The 20088-nt window shown below is 40.6% G+C and overlaps 2 protein-coding genes across 4 annotated transcripts in view; one reads left to right on the forward strand and one right to left on the reverse strand.

Moving 5' to 3' along the window:
- The first annotated feature begins 5990 nt into the window (after positions 1–5990).
- SOD3 (superoxide dismutase 3) lies at positions 5991–15028 on the forward strand. The gene is made up of 2 exons (XM_063459897.1): positions 5991–6071; positions 12980–15028. Exon 2 carries the CDS (start codon positions 12997–12999, stop codon positions 13738–13740), a length of 744 nt encoding a protein of 247 aa, XP_063315967.1. The 5' UTR covers positions 5991–6071; positions 12980–12996; the 3' UTR covers positions 13741–15028.
- Positions 15029–17753: 2725 nt separating this feature from the next.
- CCDC149 (coiled-coil domain containing 149) overlaps positions 17754–20088 on the reverse strand; it is a 60955-nt gene continuing 58620 nt past the window's right edge. For all 3 annotated transcript variants that reach the window (XM_063457848.1, XM_063457846.1, XM_063457845.1), the window contains one exon: positions 17754–19474. In XM_063457848.1, coding sequence (XP_063313918.1) covers positions 18924–19474 — 551 coding nt within the window. In that variant the 3' untranslated portion in view covers positions 17754–18923. The remainder of the gene's footprint in view (positions 19475–20088) is intronic.

Consider the following 20088-nt stretch of genomic DNA (forward strand, 5'->3'; position numbering starts at 1 on the left):
AAATAAATCAAACATCGCACTTTATCATTTCACAACAATAGTGGCACAGGTTACAAAATATAATGAGACTAAATGAATAATAACAACTATATCCTATTTAAAAAGTTAAAAATTAAAACCCTGTAAACTGCCTAATCTCAATATTTGTTTTAGAATTTAAAGTCCATGGATAATAGCTTAACCCCTTAAGGACCGGACTGTTTTTGCGATGTTGTACATTTGCGACCAGGCATCTTTTTACACTTTTGTGGTGTTTGTGTTTAGCTGTAATTTTCCGCTCTCTCATTTACTGTTCCCATACAAATTATATATTGTTTTTTTCAGGACAAAAGGGGCTTTCTTTACATACCATTATTTATATAATCTCATGTAATTTAATTTAAAAAAAATGAAAAAATATGATGAAAAATTGAAAAAAATACATGTTTTTTGACTTTTATGTGAAAAAATCTTTTACTCATCTACAAAAGCGAATGAAAAAAACTGCTAAATAGATTCAAAATTTTGTCCTGAGTTTAAAAATACCCAGTGTTTACATGCTTTTTGCTATTTTTTTGCATGTTATAGGGCTAAAAGTACAAGTAGGATATTGCGGTTTCAAAACATACATTTTTAAAATGTATCAATAGTGACATTGTAACACTATTATCTGTCATAAATCGCTGAATAACACCCCACATGTACATATTTTTTTTAAAGCAGACAACCCAGGGTATTCAATATGGGGTATGTCCAGACTTTTTTAGTAGCCACTTAGTCGCAAACACTGGCCAAAGTTAGCGTTCATATTTGTTTGTGTGTGAAAAAAGTAAAAAACTAAATTGAACGCTAATTTTGGCCAGTGTTTGTGACTAAGTGGTTACTAAAAAAGACTGGACATACCCCATTTGCAATACCTTGGGTTGTCTTCTTTTGCAAATGGTATGCCATCATGGGGGTAATTCTCATTCCTGGGCTACCATACGCTCTCAAAGGCAACGTAACCAACCTGGCCATTTTCAATGTAAAAATATTTGACCCATATATTTGACCCTGTAACTTTCAAAAACGCTATAAAACCTGTACATGGGGGGTACTTTTATACTCAGGAGACTTTGCTGAACACAAATATTAGTGTTTCAAAACTGGAAAATGTATCACAACAATTATATCATCAGTAAAAGTGCTGTTTGTGTGTGAAAAATGCAAAAAAAGTCACTTTCACTGACAATATCATTGCTGTGATATGTTTTACTGTTTTGAATCACTAATATTTGTGTTCAGCAAAGTCTCCCGAGTAAAACAGTACCCCCCATGTACAGGTTTTAGGGTGTCGTAGAACGTTACAGGGTAAAATACAGTGACAGCAAATTAAATTCTCTGGACTTTCGGCCTGGGTTGGCAGGCAGGTCCCTTAAATTGCAATCAATAAAATAACTTAATTATGTAAAAATATTACATAAATATGCACGTAGAATTTAAATATATATGCATATTTATATATTTGAAGTCTACGTGTATATTTATATAATTATTTATGTAATTTTGTATATGGACATATGAATAGTTCGTATTCTTTTTATTTATTTATATATACATAGATATATATACAATTTCATTCTAAGTGTATTTTGATATAAATATATATATATATATATATTAATATCAAAATACAGTTAGAATAAAATTTCGTATAGATATATAATTTTTTTTAAAATTTTTATTATTATTTTTATTTTTTTAATTTAATTTAATTTACTTATTATTTGTATTTTATAATAATATATATATACAATATATATAGTTATTATATATATTATATATATATACGTGTGTAATTTAATAATAAGTGTATTTTTATATTAATATATGTACATATTAATATAAAAATAAACTTAGCATGACATTATATATATGATATATAGACATATATTATATAGGTATAATATATGTCTATATATCATATATATATATACACATATATAATAATATTTTTTTTTTATTCACTATAACTTTAATTTTTTTATGATTTTACACTGGCAGGGAGACTGCCTGTCAGCACAGACAGTCCCCCTGCAGGCAGATACTTGGACACCTATTGTGACCATGTGGTCACCCTGTTGGGCGATCACATGGCCACAGGGGTCCTAATCCGCCATGGGGAGACTGTCTGGGCTGCAGGCAGTCTCCCCACAACGGGAGCAACGCCGATCGCCGCCGGGGGAACGTCGGTGATCGGGTAAGTACCTCTTAAATTTAGGACGGTTCAGGACCGTCGTCGGTCGGCAACGCAAAAATGCCGATGACGGTACTGAACCGTCTAGCGTCGTTAAGGGGTTAAAGGGACACTTCAGGCACCAACACAACTTCATCTAAATTAAAGGAACACTATAGTCACCTAAATTACTTTATCTAAATAAAGCAGTTTTAGTGTATAGATCATTCCCCAGCAATTTCACTGCTCAATTCATTTAGGAGTTAAATCACTTTGTTTCTGTTTATGCAGCCCTAGCCACACCTCCCCTGGCTATGATTGACAGAGCCTGCATGAAAAGAAATCTGGTTTCACTTTCAAACAGGTGTAATTTATCTTAAATAATTGTATCTCAATCTCTAAATTTAACTCTAATCACATACAGGAGGCTCTTGCAGGGTCTAGCAAGCTATTAACATAGCAGAGGATAAGAAAATCTTAATTAAACAGAACTTGCAATAAAGAAAGCCTAAATAGGGCTCTCTTTACAGGAAGTGTTTATGGAAGGCTGTGCAAGTCACATGCAGGGAGGTGTGACTAGGGTTCATAAACAAAGGGATTTAACTCCTAAATGGCAGAGGATTGAGCAGTGAGGCTGCAGGGTCATGATCTATACACTAAAACTGCTTCATTAAGCTAAAGTTGTTCAGGTGACTATAGTGTCCCTTTAAGTTGTTGTGGTGTGAGGAGGCCCCCAGAGACACTCTTATCTCAAGGGATTAAACCATTTTGAACCCTAAAGTTGCCTCCAGTGGCAATGCCTTCTAACTCCCCTAGGCGGCATCAGCTTCTGAATTTTCAGATTCAGCTGACACTCTCAGCTAATCAGTGACTTCCTATTCACAAACCTGGCTTGGAAAAGGTCTGTTTCTTTCAAAGCCAGTTTTATGAATAGGGTGTCATTGGTTGGCTGAGAGCATCAGCTGACTGCTCTCAGCAAATCAGCGGCGCCCCTGCCCAACAGCATTGCGCACTTTTAGAATCGTAGAATTTAGAAGTCGAATACCGCCTGGGGGGAGTGAACATCACCACTGGAGGCAAATTTGGGGTTAAACCAATCAACCATTTAACCCCTTGAGGTAAAAGTACCCCTGGGGGCCTCCTGGCACCTTAACAACTTCATTTAAATGACGTTGTTTTGGTGCCTGGAGTGCCCCTTTAACAAAAATGCTGTTAATTCACTAAACCCAAAGATTTTTTACCTAGTAATCAGCATCTCTCATATCTAGTTGGAGAATCCTGGACACATCCCTTTAAAAGATATGTCTGTTGGTATACACAGTCTCTTCTTCCCCAAATATGATAGATGCTATTTTTCGCATTTAGCTACGCTTTCTGGGGACAGTTCCCTGGTGTACCCAAAAGTGGGACACGAAGGAACAAAGTCGGAAAGGCAGGACAGGATCCTGAAATAGACAGTTGGGAGATTACCAATAGTAATAATCATATTAACAATGAGCTTAAAGCCCAAAATAGGGACTGTCCATCCTAAATAAAGACACTTGGGGGGTATTGCAAAAATTCTGCAAAGCAGCTATGTTTTCAGCTTGGCTACTTTTTCCAAAAATTTGGAATTCACTTAGAATTGTCAAAAATTAACACATTAGTGAATAACTCTGACAACAGTAAAATTACTGCCATGAGTAACCCGACGCCTCCCATTGCAAACAGGCAAGCCATCTTAGATTGTTTTTTACTTCTTACCTGGGGTTTGCCACTTGCCTCCTCCAATATATCTGACAGAGAAGTGGAAGGTATTGTAATATTTTATAACAATGGGTTAGGCAACATTTGGCCCTCCATATGTTCTGGGTTACATCTCCCACGATGCTCTTTTAACCATAATGCAAGTGAAGCCTCAGGGGAGATGTAGTCCACATCTGGAGTGCCAAAGGTTGCCTGCCCCTGGTCTAGCACATTGTGTTAGATAATGCGATTTATGGACATTAGCTCCCCTGATACGTGCGATGGTGAGGTTCCTAGCGCTTGTTAGATTCGAGCTCCCTTGAGTCCAGCGATGTAGATCTAGTTTAAACCATGCATTGCCTTTGTACTGCACACTGCAGTGACTATGGTGCTTGGAGAATGCCTTTAATTTAACAAGTCAAGGCAGACTCACTCCAGTTGTCCCACATGGAACACATTCTGAGGAAAATGGGCCAGTTATTTTTATTATTGGTATTTATATAGCGCAAACGTATTCCGCAGCGCTTTACAATATTGTGAAAAGGGGGAAAATTTTACAATAAATGAGACATTGACAAAATAAAACAGGAACAATAGGTAAATGAGGATCCTGCTCAAACGAGCTTACAGTCTAAAGGTGAGGTATAAAACACAATAGGGCAACAAGGGAGAAAGTAGCAGAACGGGAGGTGAGAGTGGAGTGTGGCTCTTTAAGAGAGAGCAAGAAACAGATATTACATAGAAGTTGCTCTGGGTGGCTATAAGTATATCTGAAAAGATGGGTTGAGGGACTTCTTAAACAATTGAAGACTATGAGAGAGTCTGATGGGGTAGGCAGACTTTTCCAAAAGTAAAAAGGAGCCACCCTGAAAAGTCCTGCAAGTGCAAGTTAGCAGTAAGGGTGCGAGCAGTTAGAAGACTTCTTGCTTATAGATTCAAACAATAATGTGACAATTCGTCGCGACATGTTTTCTAAGACTCCAGCCCTTTTTTCACTTTAAAGGACCACTCCACACCCCAAAAGAACTTCAGCTTGCTAAAGTAAAATGTAATGTGTTTATCAATTGGAGGTAAATATACTAAACAGTGATCTTTCTTTTTAAACATGACCAGTGGAGTGTATGTCTGTCAGTGATTGAGTGTATGTCGGTCAGTGAGTTTCTGTGTGTGTGTGTGTGTGTCTGTCAATGAGTTTCTGTGTGTGTGTGTCAGTGAGTGAGTGTATGGCTGTCAGTGAGTTTCTGTGTGTGTGTGTCAGTGAGTTAGTGTATGTCTGTCAGTGAGTGTATGGCTGTCAGTGAGTTTCTGTGTGTGTGTGTCAGTGAGTTAGTGTATGTCTGTCAGTGAGTGTATGTCTGTCAGTGATTGAGTGTATGTCTGTCAGTGAGTTTCTGTGTGTGTGTGTGTGTCCGTTACTGAGTGTATGTCTGTCAGTGAGTTTCTGTGTGTGTGTGTGTGTGTGTGTGTCCGTTACTGAGTGTATGTCTGTCAGTGAGTGTATGTCTGTCAGTGAGTGTGTGTGTCTGTCAGTGAGTGTGTGTGTCTGTCAGTGAGTGTGTGTGTCCGTCAGTGAGTGTCTGCGTGTGTGTGTGTGTCAGTGAGTGATTGTTTGTCTCTCAGTGAGTGTGTGTCTGTCAGTGAGTGAGTGACATGAAGGGGCGGCAAAATGGATCTTTGCCTAGGGTGGCATAAATCCTTGCACCGGCCCTGCTTGTTATTCACAACTTATTCTTTAATTTCATCTGCAGTTGTTATAGAAAGTTTTTCAAAGCATAATATATTGTAATATTATTATATTGTGTTACCAGCCAGAAGCTTGCATTTATATTTTTTTTATTTGTGTCGCGTGTTAGATAATTGTTTATCCATTCTAACTATCGTGATCAGCAGAACACATTACCCAGTAAACTCTGATGCTGAACAGACTTGCTGAACTAGGTTCGAATAAAGCCAGTTCCAAAAACACGCTCACTAGAATGTTTGTTCTCTAATGTGCCCAAATTTTTCTCTCCAGATCCCTCCTCCTGGGTAGTGTTACCAAACGTTGTTACAAAACACAAGCACTCCTTGCAATCTGTATCACTTTCAGTAATCAGGCTCTCCCCATCACAGCTCTGCAGGAACAGACTACATACAGCACCTAAAAGAAAAGGTAAGTTTTATAACTGAGCAAAAATAAACAGAATTATAGAGGGATAACGTGTCCCCACTGGTGAGTAAATCTTTACCACTTGCTGCATACCAAAAAGTATGCTTATCACTGGACACAATTTGATTTGATTTCTATTTACGTGGGCATATTATGTAACCCTTTAATCTATTCTATGATCATTCTCCTGGGACTAATTATATATTAAACTAGGAATATTGGGGATTCAGGGGATAACGAACCTTTCACAACATTAGCCAAGTTGGATATGCAAGAGTTTATTCAGTAAACAGAAAATTGTAATGAATTCCGAAAATTTAGGACAAAATTAATGATTTGGAAAAATTGTCAAGCTTGAGCTACTGTGAAAGCTTTCCTATTCTAGACTGAATATTGCCAATCTGGTTTCAATTCATTTCAATGAACTGGCATTGAATACAACTTGACATTGCACACATAGGCTCTCCCCATCACAGCTTAGCAGGCAAAGGCTACATACAGCACCTAAAAAAAAAGGTACGTTTTATAACTGAGCAAAAATAAACAGAATTATAGAGGGATAACGTGTGTCCCCACTGGTGAGTAAATCCTTACACAGTTGCCTATGTTGGCCTAAAAATTGCAGATCCTTGGTAAATGCTTCACAATTCCTGGTTTAAGGAATAAAAAAATAAAAACCTGTTATACTTTGTGATTCTGTACAATTACTAAACTGTTTTTAAAATGCGCAATCAGAGAATGCCTCGTATTGTCTGCTCGTGTGCTTTGAAAAGTTTATGTATTGTTTTATCTATAATTTGATTCTATATGTTACATTTGGCTGGCTAATGTAAGTTACAGAACATGTCCTCCCCCCAGGCCCCCACCCCTGAGCGGCGGGTGAGGGCCCTAAATACCAATAGGGGGGACCTATTGTCCTTCCCCCCGCCCCAACCCCTAAGCGGCGGGTGGGGGCCCTAAATACCAATAGGCGGGGGGACCTATTGTCCTCCCCCCCGGCCCCCACCCCTGAGCGGCGGGTGGGGGTCCTAAAAAAAATGTCCCCCCCAGGTGACTAGGGGTCCCCAAACCCCTAGTCACCCCCTCCCCACCCAAAAAAAAATGGTCCCCTTACCTACCCCCCTCACCCTAAAAATAATGAGGGGGGAGTCAATAAAGCTAAAAACCTGTAAATAAATAAAAAATAAACTTACCATTAGATGTCTTCTTTTTTCTAAAATCTTCTTTCTTCAGCCCCCAAAAAGACCAAATAAAAAGTCAATATAACCGTTGCACAAAAAAAACGAGCGCAAAAAAAATGAATCCTTCTTCACCCTTCGAGGCCACGCCGCGTACTGAGCTCCGCAGGGCGGGTCAAGGCTTATAAAGCTTTGCCACACCCTGCAATTAGGCTTAGAACACTCTGATTGGTTGGTTTAAGCCAATCAGAGTGCTCTGTGTCATTTTACACAGCGTGGGAAAATTCCAAAGAACTTTCCCACGCTGTGTAAAATGACACAGAGCACTCTGAGTGGGTGGATTTCAAGCCGCTCAGGGGTGGGGGCCGGGGGGGAGGACAATAGGTCCCCCCCATTGGTATTTAGGGCCCCCACCCGCCGCTCATGGGTGGGGGCCGGGGGGAGGACAATAGGTCTCCCCCATTGGTATTTAGGGCCCCCACCCGCCGTTCATGTGTGGGGGCCAGGGGGGAGGACATTAGGTCCCCCCCCCCAATTTGTGTTTAGGGCCCCCACCCACCGCTCAGGGGTGGGGGCCAGGGGGGAACATTAGGTCCCCCCCCTTATTCTTGTTTAGGGCCCCCACCCACCGTTTTTTTACATAAGTGAGTTTTGTTGGGAATTCAAGAAGAAATTCAAATTTAAGGCCACAATAGCTTCATTTTCAAAATTCTTCCAGATCTGTTATTTTGATCTAAAATCCGAAGTTTACTTTGAATTCCCAACAATTCTCACTGTGGTAAATAATATTGTATGTGCGAGCATGTGATGTAACCTGTCCCAGAATGCTTTGCTCTTACAAAAGAATATAGAGGTTTCTGGTATTATAAATGGCATATTTTCATGCAGCCAGAACCAGTAAGAGACCCAGACAAGGGGTAACAATTTTATTTAAAATATTAACTATTTGTCAGATGTCCAGCTAGCTGAGCTTAGAGATAAAAGTATTAGCAGAAAAAAAAATAAAATAAAAGGATTCTATCATCATATTCGAATTCCAAATGAAAATAATGGCAGTAATTATATAGGAGTGAAATCACAAAGATGCTCGTATTAGATTAGAACATTCTGCTGTTTGGGAAGCTTGATGAGATCTGTTATTAATTTTACAGTCACAAATTATTCAATATGCTAAATTCTGTTCTGCTTCTGATAACGTGGAGGCTGACATTCTCTTGTATAATTAAATGGTTTAAAATTGAAGGGAGGTAAGATCAAATGACTAGACAATCCCAGCTAACCTTGTACAACATCAATTGAGAAGGGCCCTCAACACCCTCTGTTCCTGTGCGTTCCATTCGTCTTGTTGCAAATACTTGTCTGTTAGTCCACGTGTTGTACAGCTCTGCGGAATAAGTTGGCACTACATAAATAATATGTTGGATATAATGCCTAAATTTCCATGAAATATGATATATATTTATATATATATATATATATATATATATATATATATGTGTGTATGTGTGTGTGTGTGTGTATGTATGTGTGTGTGTGTGTATGTATGTATGTATGTAATTTTTATTATTTAAATTCTATTTCTTCTACTGAGTGTCATTTTACCCTGGAAAAAGTAGAACAATTAAGAAAAATATATATTTTGTATGAAAAAAATAAAATTGAAAGGTATGGGGAAACTTTCACATAAAGTTGGTGTAGATGCACAGACAAAATGTAACATCATGTAGAACCAGTCATGTACTAAAACGGGTGCAGGGGGGCGTCCACCTCAGGTGCCACTTACTACGGGGGTGCCATGACCAGGGCGGCCTTAGGATGTGTGAGCTGTGTGGCAGGGACAGGTTGCCATGGCAGCCGCACAGCTCACACACACAGGGACAGGCAGCCGCAGGACTTTAAAACCGCCGCATCTAAAATAAACGGGGCAGTGTTAATCGACAGTGGGGTCAGAGCCAAACCAGCAGCGGGGGCGGAGCTAAACATGGCCTCCACCCACTGCTGTTACTGCTGCACATTGAGGGGAAGCAGAATGGAGTGCCTTCTTCCCCAACAACTACACAGCATGGACTGAATCCACTCCTCCAGCCCAAGCTGACTGTAAGTAAGAGAGAGAGAGTGTGTGTATGTGTGTGTGACTGTCTGCCTGTGACTGTTTGTATGTGTGACTGACTGTAACTCTGTGTGTGTGTGTGTGTGTGTGTGTGTGTGACTGTCTGCCTGTGACTGTGTGTATGTGTGACTGCATGTAACTGTGTGTGTGACTGCCTATGGCTGTGTGTATGTGTGACTGCCTGTAACTCAGTCTCTGTGTGTGTGTGTCTGCCTGTGACTGTGTGTGTAACTAGTGATGTCCCAAACGGTTCGCTGGCGAATAGTTCCTGGCGAACACCTGTCCTCAGGGACCCTGATACACACTGGGGGGGGGGACACCTACTGTCCTCCCCCCCGCCCCCACCCCTGCGCGGTGGGTGGGGGCCATAAATCACAATGGGGGGACCTACTGTCCTCCCCCCGCCCCCACCCCTGCCAGGTGGGTGGGGGCCATAAAAATAATGAGGGGGGGACCTACTGTCCTCCCCCCGGGCCCCCACCCCTGCGCGGTGGGTGGGGACCATAAAAATAATGAGGGGGGGCCTACTGTCCTCCCCCCCGGCCCCCACCCCTGCGCGGTGGGGGGGTGTCATAAATCACAATGGGGGGGAGGACCTACTGTCCTCCCTCGCCCCCACCCCTGCGCGGTGGGTGGGGGCCATAAAAATAATGAGGGAGGGACCTACTGTCCTCCCCCCTGGCCCCCACCCCTGCGCGGTGGGTGGGGGCCATAAAAATAATGAGGGGGGGACCTACTGTCCGCCCCCCCTGGCTCCCACCCCTGAGCGGTGGGTGGGGGCCCTAAAAAAAAAATAAGGGGGGGGGACCATCTTCACCCATGGAGGGCTCAGCGCAGACTGAGCTCTGCAGGGCGGGGAAGGCTTATAAAGCCTTGCCACGCCCTGCAATTAGGCTAAGAACACTCTGATTGGCTGGTTTAAGCCAATCAGAGTTCTCTTTGTCATTTTACACAGCGTGGGAAAATTCCAAAGAACTTTCCCACACTGTGTAAAATGACACAGAGCACTGTGATTGGTGGGCTTGGAATCTAACCAATCAGAGTGCTCTGTGTCAATTTACACAGTGTGGGAAAGTTCTTTAGAATTTTCCCACGCTGTGTAAAATGACAAAGAGCACTCTGATTGGCTTAAACCAGCCAATCAGAGTGTTCTTAGCCTAATTGCAGGGCGTGGCAAGGCTTTATAAGCCTTCCCCGCCCTGCAGAGCTCAGTCTGCGCAGAGCCCTCCATGGGTGAAGATGGATTTTTTTTTTTTTATTGCGTCGGTTCTTATGGCTTTTTATTTGGCCTTTTTTGGGGCTGAAAAAATAAGATTTTAGAAAAAAGAAGACGTCAAATGGTAAGTTAGTTATGTTAGTTATTTTATTCCCCCTTCACTATTTTTTTGTGTGAGGGGATAGGTAGGGGGTAACATTTTTTGGGGTGGGGGGGTGGGTGACTAGGGGCTTGGGGACCCCTAGTCACCTTTGATTGGGGGGGATTTTTATTTAGGGCCACCACCCACCACTCAGAGGTGGGGGCTGGGGGGGACAGTAGGTCCCCCCTTAGTGTTTTTTTTAGGGCCCCCACCAACCGCTCAGGGGTGGGAGCCAGGGGGAGGACAGTAGGTCCCCCCTCATTCTTTTTATGGCCCCCACCCACTGCGCAGGGGTGGGGGCCAGGGGGAGAACAGTAGGTCCCCTCTCATTATTTTTATAGCCCCCACCCACCATGCAGGGGTGGGGGCGGGGGGAGGACAGTAGGTCCTCCCCCCATTGTGATTTATGGCCCCCACCCACCGCGCAGGGGTGGAGGCCTGGGGAGAGGACAGTAGGTCCCCCCTCATTATTTTTATGGCCCCAACTCACCACGCAGGGGTGGGGGCGGGGGGTGGACAGTAGGTCCCCCCCCCCAGTGTGTATCAGGGTCCCTGAGGACAGGTGTCAATCCATATCTGCCAATTGACCCTATGTAGGGGGAACAGTCCCTATTCTGCTCTGTGTCAGTGTGTATCAGGGATCCTTAGGGTAGGTGTCAATCCATATCTGCCAAGTGACCCTATGTAGGGGGAACAGTCCCTATTCTGCTCTGTGTCAGTGTGTATCAGGGATCCTTAGGATAGGTGTCAATCCATATCTGCCAAGTGACCCTATGTAGGGGGAACAGTCCCTATTCTGCTCTGTGTCAGTTTGTATCAGGGTCTCTGAGGACAGGTGTCAATCCATATGTCAAGGTGTCAATATGTCATAGGTCAGGTGTCAATCCATATCCATTGTGATTTAGGAATGTTAGGTGATTTATGCCCTTTATGGATTAAAACCAGACTCTGCATCAACTGTGTAATTTTCCATGGGAGTTATGCCATGGATCCCCCTCCGGCATGCCACAGTCCAGGTGTTAGTCCCCTTGAAACAACTTTTCCATCACTATTGTGGCCAGAAAGAGTCCCTGTGGGTTTTAAAATTCGCCGGGCCATTGAAGTCTATGGCGGTTCGCCCGGTTCGCCGGTTCGCAAACATTTGCGGAAGTTCATGTTCGCCGTTCGCGAACCGAAAATTTTGTGTTCGCGACATCACTATGTGTAACACACACACACAGTCACAGTCAGACACACACACACACAGAGTGTCTGCCTGTAACTGTGTGTGTGACAGTCTGTGACTGTGTGTGTGTGCCTGCCTGTAACTGTGTGTGTGTGACTGTCTGCCTGTAACTGTGTGTGACTGTCTGCCTGTGACTGTGTATGACTGTCTGCCTGTGACTGTGTGTGATTGTCTGCCCGTGACTCTGTGTGTGAGTGCCTGTCTGTGACTGTCTGCGTGTGTCAGTGTGCCTGAGAGTGTATATGTGTGTGACTGTCTGTCTGCCTGTGGTTGGGGGATGCTGCCTGTAAGAGAGAGAGAGTGTGTGTGTGTGTGTGTGTGTGTGTGTCTCTATCTGTGTGTAATTGTATGTGACTGTCTGTAACTGTTTGTGTGACTGTCTGCCTGTAACTGGGTGCGAGTGTCAGGATCCCTTCCAGGCTTGTTCCCCAGGTTACTCACCTTTCTCTAGACTAGCATTCAACACAGGACATACTGTAAAACAAGGAATATGATATAATTAGCATTACAGACTAAATGGAAACTTTAGTGATACAAAAATCCTTATAAAAGTCAACAATGCCAAATCGCCATCAGGATGCATGTACACAAACTTCAAATTGCTCATATTGAACAAATACAATCTCTACGACCTACCATCCCTTTTTTCCTCCAGGGGTGCTTCAGGCGTCTCCAAGCCTACCATCTCTTTTTTTTCCTCTTAGGGGTGCTTCAGGGAAAAAAATGTCCAGGTCCTTTATGCTTCCATTTCAGCTGCTTTGGTCCTAAATTTGAAATCTACTTAGAATTTTTTTTAAATTCTCATTGTAGTGAAAAACCTTGCATTAGATTGCTTCTAGGTATCTTTTTGGAGCCAGTTTACACCAGTGCAATTGTATGTTCTCAATTTTAATCAATAAAACCATTTACTGTTTTAAACATGCATTAGACTTATTGCCTTTTACAAATTTTGTCCCTATTATTGTTAGTTTTTCCTTACTATATATATATTTAAATAATATTGTAAAACTTAAACTGTGTATTCCTTTTTTATTATTCAGAACTTAGAATTCTCACCATGTGCTGCAAGATACAACTGGCCATAATCTTCATACTTTACACCGTCATCGGTATCCAAGCAGAAGTGCCTAAACCATGTGACGAAGAGTCATTTGTGGACATGCATCAGAAGGTGAAGGATCTTTGGCTAACAATGCTTCATTCAAACCCTTTCCTAATAAATACAGATGGGGTATCCTACGCTACGTGTGTTTTAAATCCTAGTACCAAGTTGCAACCCACAGATTTAAAGCTGACGGGTCAGGTCTTATTTAAACAGACCTTTCCAAACGGGCATCTAGAAGCAATTTTCGCAGTTGAAGGGTTTCCTTTGGATAATAATCAAACTTCTAGAGCAATTCACATCCACAACTATGGTGACCTCAGCGATGGCTGTGACTCTGCCGGTGCACACTACAACCCCTTTACTGTAAACCACCCAAACCATCCTGGAGATTTTGGAAACTTCCGTGTCAAGGATGGAAAGATCGAAAGACATGGAGCATACCCTGATGCTACATTGTTTGGTCCATATTCCATTATTGGCAGATCAATTGTACTCCATATGCAAGCTGATGACCTTGGCAAAGGCAATAACCCAGCCAGTTTGGAAAATGGGAATGCAGGCAAACGCCTAGCTTGTTGTATCATTGGTTTCAGTAGCAAAAGCAACTGGGATAAATATATGGAAGCTCACCCTGGACTGAAAACACCAAGAGTTTCCCGAAGATCTAACAGCAAAAAGCTTACCATGAAAGTTTAATCAACTAAACTTGAAGAGGTAACCCCCTAAGGAGACAAGTATTGGATAACACTTTAATATATGCTTTGATAACTTAGGAAACCATGATATACATATATTTAGCAAATTCCATATTTCTGGAATTTTAGTTATGTATACCGCAACCAAACCCCAGATACTGAAATGACTTCTGCAAACAGATTAATATTTCTTAGTGTGAGCAATGCTATTCTATTAGCTGAGTCTCTTTGCTCATGTTAAGGAGGGAATGGGTGCTCACTGCAACTACAACCATGAAGTGTGGTTAGTTTTTTTGTGTTTGGGGGAAATGAGTATGGACAAAAGGTCAACTAATTTGTAAAATACAGCATATGTAATCAGCAGCCCTGTCATTTTATTGTGTAATTTCAACACATTTATTCTTTTCTTGTAGACGAATATTCCCTAAGAGCAGTTAGAGCTGCGGACCAATACTCCATAACAATCCCCAAGTTCTGATTTTACCATTTCACACAAGATTATTCACTAAAGTGTGAATTGTCAGGAGCTCAAAAGCAAATTTCAAATTGAAGGGCAAAATAGCCAAACTGAAAACATTACCAAAATAGTTTTCTATTACAAAATATAGTTCTTTTTTAACTAGAATTCCTAGAAATCCATATTGAATTCCAGAACATTTAGAATTTAGTAAATAACTCTGACAGTGGTTTTGTCATTAGCATTTAATTGTATATTTTAGGTGGGTAATATTTCTTTACAGCAAATGTAGAATTGTAGAATAACAATTGTAGCATACATGAGAGTTTTCCCTATGGACTCACAGCAGATTAGCTGAAGTCATTCAGTGACAGACAATCACACTATCAGGACCGCCAATGAGAACGCCCTCTTTCAGTGCTCCCCTCTGTAAAAACATTTTTTTTAATTTTTTTTATAAAATGAAAACAGGAGTGCTACTTGTAACCGCTATAGATTTCATGTGAAATACAATTTTACATAGAACTTGCATTATGCACACGAGGTGTACAAGAACTTGTATGACCAAGGGGAAGTATAATTTTCATTTGACACCATCAGACAAGGACAGGGCTTATAAATGCAGTGACTTTTGCTTATCACCACAGCTAGAAAATAAAAAAGGAAACAGTTAATGCTACTGCCTGGACAGTGTTTTTACAATTATTTTAATTCTGTAATCCTGTACAAAAATAATTTTTAAAGAAGCCATATGTGGCTGGAAAACAGCATTTGGATCTGAATTTCTGCTGTACTCTATATGCAATAAACGTTACTAGCTTGACCAATACAATCATTTGTACACTGGTTATTTACTGCTCAATTTAGATTGATACAGTGAGCACATCCATATCTGTTACACTGTGTTTTTACTGCCACTGCTTGCTCCTGTACATTTTGATACCCTTCCACATAGTTATACACCTAAACACAAATCATAGAAAACCCCCCACCTCAACACCCCCATCTGATTTTCCAAACAATTGCCATTGTACTACTTTACCCACACTCATTTAGTCCTTCACTTTAGCCATATTGCCTAGCCCGCTGTCTCCTAAAATAATTCTGAATAAATGGATAAAATTCATTAAAAAAAAATAATAATAGATCACACCGATATAGCCATTTCGATACAGCTCCCACATAGAAATACAGAATGGACGTGGAGGTTGAATACCTCCATACTTAGAGATGGGCTGTTGGTAGAAGGGTCCACCACCGTCATGCAGAAGTATTTTAGAAGAACGATCCCAGGAGATATTTAGTTCCAAAATAGGGTTGCCCATAAGGCTTTCATTCGTGGTAATTTCATAGTGGTGACATCACACAGATAAAAGGAAAAGACAAAACAACGGTTAGAATTTCTGGCAGCATTGCAGAAGCTGTAAGCAAGACAATGTTCTGACCCCAACGCTCAAACTCTGATAGAATTGCAGGCAGTAAATGGGGAAATAAAATAAAAAAAACCATATATATAATTGATGTTAATTGATGTAGCCCAAAAGTTAACATGGTCACGGAGACAGTTTTACGAAAAATCAAACAAAATGGACTACTAGTGAGCATCCCATCACAAGCTGAAAGAGGGTCAAGCTCTTTCCCCAGAAACCAAACTAGCTAATATTGTCTTATTACTGAAAGAGGGTAATGAACCCCCCAGCAAGCAGGTCGTTACAAACCATCTCACAATTAATACAGACGTAAAAATATTAGCCAAAATATTTGCCCTGAATTAATTTCGCTACTATACTTTCTATACAAGTAGAACAGTTAATCTGATTTGGTGGGCGGGAAGATGGGAGGTACCATCCTTAGTCCTGTCGCTGGATGTGGAGAAGGCATTCAACTACATACAGTGGCCACAATTCTTTGGTCTGTTGCAACATTGGGGCTTCCCAGATGCTTTGACATCATAAGGGCCCTACATATGAATTTCCAGGCTTGAGTTGTAATACTAGGTGTGACAGCCCCCTTCTTTTCCTGTCCATAATGGGACTAGACAAGGGTGTCCACTTTTACTCTTACTATTTGCCTTCTCATTGGAGCCCCTTCTCCACTTAATCAGAAACCATAATGATATAAAGGGTATCGTTGTGGCAGGCAAATCCTACACTGATAATGTTCCTTTGATCCTTGCAGACCCAATGCTTATGCTGGTAATGTTTTATTATGACCCTTGCAGACCTGATGGTTAGTCTTCCCCCACTATTCAACCTATTAATTTGGTTTGGAGCCATATCAGGTTGACAAAACTATTGCAATGCTGCTTAATATGACATGGCAGGACATGATACAGCTTTAGGAGTGTTTCGGGGTTTGTCTGCCTACAGGCAAACTCATTCACGTTTTTGGGGGCAGCATACTTAATGAGGCTGGGCACGTAGAATTACGGATCACTACTGCACAAGCTCAGGCAGGAACTAGAGAATTGGGATGCTAAAACCATATCGTGATTGGGTAGAGAAAACACAGTGAAAATGGTTGGTATAATAGTTTCCTGGGTATCCTAAGTCTCTTGCCACACCCCTCCCCCATTAATATATATGAGTCCTCCACAATCTGTACTCCAACCAGGTACCAGGAAACTATTATTCCGACCTAGACAGGCTGACCCAGCTGGTGCTGGGGGGAGGATGGGAGGACATATGGTAGGCTGCTACAAGAATGTCAATCTGCGAGAACTCCCAAGACCAAATGTTTAAAGTCATGATGCAGTGGTATACAACACCAGTGAAATTGTATAGAATAGGAACAATACCAACAGATGATTGCAGGAGATGTGTGTTACGGGGGACATATTTGCATATGTGGTGGGGATGCCCACAAGTTAATATTGTGAGGGGGTCCAAGTTTTGCTTGGCCAAGTATTTCTCATACAATTTGATCTTGATCACCGGGGCGGGTATACATCCCCCCCCCCCTCCCCCAATTAACAAAAGCTATAGATTATAATAGTGCTAGGAGCCTAGAGAGCTATAGCAGCTGGATGGCTGGATGATAGACTCGCAACCCTTCAAAAGATAAAAGTTAAAATAGAGGACAAAAGATTAATGGATTAGCTCACAGCAATAGTTTGTAACTCAAAAAACAGATATCACAAAGTGTAGGGATCTTGGAAATACTGTGTAGTTTGGTAGGAGAGAAGGGAAGGTCAGGAAATATGCCCACAGGGGTTGACTACATGGATACCTAAAAGTGGAAACTAACTAAATTCAAGTGCACCTATTGACATGTACCACAAGGAATTTTAGTTTAACAGTTTTGTTAAATTTGGTTCTTTCTTGTACTCCAATTTGTAAAATCTGAGGCTGTGATGCAATTTACTAGGTAAATGTGGGGTCTATGATGCCTCAATGACTAAATAAAGAATAAAAAAAAAAAAGGATAAAGATCAATATTGTTACAGATATTGATTAAAGACCAGAGTATGGATGAAGCATTGACTGACTATTTACACAGTCTATTTACAAACTAAATATATACGTTCAAAAAATATCATGGTAAGACCTTTTTGATTGGTTTTATTAGATAAATCAACTAAATATATCCTATGTTTGCCATGTACAAACTTTGGTGTTTTTGATGCGTAATTCGAGACAATACAGCATAAATAAACAAAAGAATATACACAATATAACCTGTCTGCATGAGAATCTATATAACAAAAGTAACAACAATACCTCACAACTTAATAAATTATTGGAAATAGCACTTGGAACAACAGTAGGTCAAAGCATATAAAAGACATGCACAGAATTCCTTGTGCAAGCGGAAAATATGCAAACGCTGGAAACCTCTATTACACAACAAACACATCCTGCCATGTTGCACTGGTTGGCAGATGGTGTGAGTTACACTGTATTTACACTGGAAAGATGCATGCTTTCGGTCCTTTGTTAATGCTGCAGAAACGTCTCGGGAGAGACACGGAATACCTGATGCAGGTGAGAACTAAATGAATAACGCCAAATTCTATTTCGCAATCATAATAAATATAACTTAGAATCTCCATAAAGTAAGCTTCAAGTATGCATGGTGTGGGTCTCTGGTTAAAGGATTGCTTCATAGTGTATGTAATAATGTCCCCTATGGATATTTGATAATAAAACATGGAAGAAGAGGATAAAGTGTCTGTACACAACCAAAACCTAGAAAAAAAAAAGAAAAAGAAAAACCCTCTATATTATAATGATGGTCAGTAATCCATGGAACAAATACATTTCTTGCTAGATGTTGCACGTTCATGCATATTGTAGTAATTGCAGAATTTTCCAATGGTGTCACTGTATTCATGTACATTATCATAGCCCACTCAGGACATATGTAAAATGTACAATTTCATCATACGTACTTATCACTGTCTGCCATGAAACATGTCCCCAAACATTAATACAATACACATTACACAATGCCTAAATTAAAATGATCTTGCAGCTGTGTAATACATGAATTTTAACACACATAAAAGAACAGAAAAAACAAAACAAAGGAAATCATTTTGCACCATCTAAAACATACAGAAGAATGAAATGACCTAGTTTACATATATTTTTTTGTTTGTCTGTTTGACGGATGTTCATTACAAAAAAAAAAAACCACAAAAAAAACCTACAACTTCAGATCTCAACAACAAAAATGGAGCTTTGGCAGTTGTATGTATTTAGTCAAAATGAGTTATCATCAAAATGTTAACATTTTTCATTGTCATGAACTCCTGTGTCTTGAGAGTCCCTTTCAGTCATTTCACAATGCTTTGTTTTTTCATCTTTTATTTCTTCAACTTTCTCCAGTTCTTCGGCCTCCCGATGTAGTCCAGTTATTTTCGTTTGTCCGTCACTGTTTTCTGAAAGTCCCCCATTTGTGTTTTGCATTTCATGGAAGAAACTATCAGTTGCTGGCAAGATCGGTGTTTCTGATGTATCAGAAGGTCCTGGACTAGACAAGGGGGACACCAAACTGGCGAGGGGATCTTGGCTTATTGACACAATTTGGTTGTCAACAGGAGATTGTAGAAGGCTTTCTTCCAACTCCACCGAAGACAGCTCATCTGCAAGTTCCACAATCTGCTTCCCTTGCTGTTCTTTCTCTGAACTAAAAAGTGGAATTAAAGGGTGGAGGTACATGTTTTCATAAGCATTGCCAAGGGGATCTTGTGAGTTTTCTAACTGCTGGTTTGTTTCACTCTTAGCAGTCATTTCCAAAGCTGTAGAGCATAAATCAAGGCTTGGCTGCCTGTGAGCTGGAGATATGAAAATGTAAATATTAGTTCATTCTTTGTGGAAAAGTAAAAAATAAAACAAAACATTTTTTTCTAGTTATGCTGAACTAAAATATGAAAATGTATTTCTATATTTCAAACAGCATTAAAACAGTATTTTTTATCTTATTTGTTAACCAATACTAGGTTGGAAAAGAGTCCCTCAAATTTAATTAGTGAAAAAGCTTTTAGTAATTTTGATGGCAATATTATAATAATGGCATCCTCTTTTAGTACATTAAACGCTGTGGCTGTAATCATTAAATCTTCCCCTCTTCCATTAGGCATATGGCAGGCGAGATTAGCTGTTAACATTTGTAACTCCCATCATGTTCAGGCAGCTTGCTGTTACACGGATTAGGAACCTCACTATGCAGTGTTGCGCTGCACTATATTCTAGCTGCATGTCTTGTTTGAGACATCAAACACAAAAATCCTATGCAACATTTGTTTCTACAAAGGAAAGAAAGCAGAACACCTAATTGCATAGTCGGGTAGCCTTTTTGGCTTGTTTTGTCACAAATAAAAAATGATTTAAGCTATTAGACACACTTGCTCCAGTTTCCTTATTCATGACGAGATCTGGTTTTAAATAA

Source organism: Pelobates fuscus, chromosome 6 (genome assembly GCF_036172605.1).
Source record: "Pelobates fuscus isolate aPelFus1 chromosome 6, aPelFus1.pri, whole genome shotgun sequence".
NCBI classification, from domain to species: domain Eukaryota; kingdom Metazoa; phylum Chordata; class Amphibia; order Anura; family Pelobatidae; genus Pelobates; species Pelobates fuscus.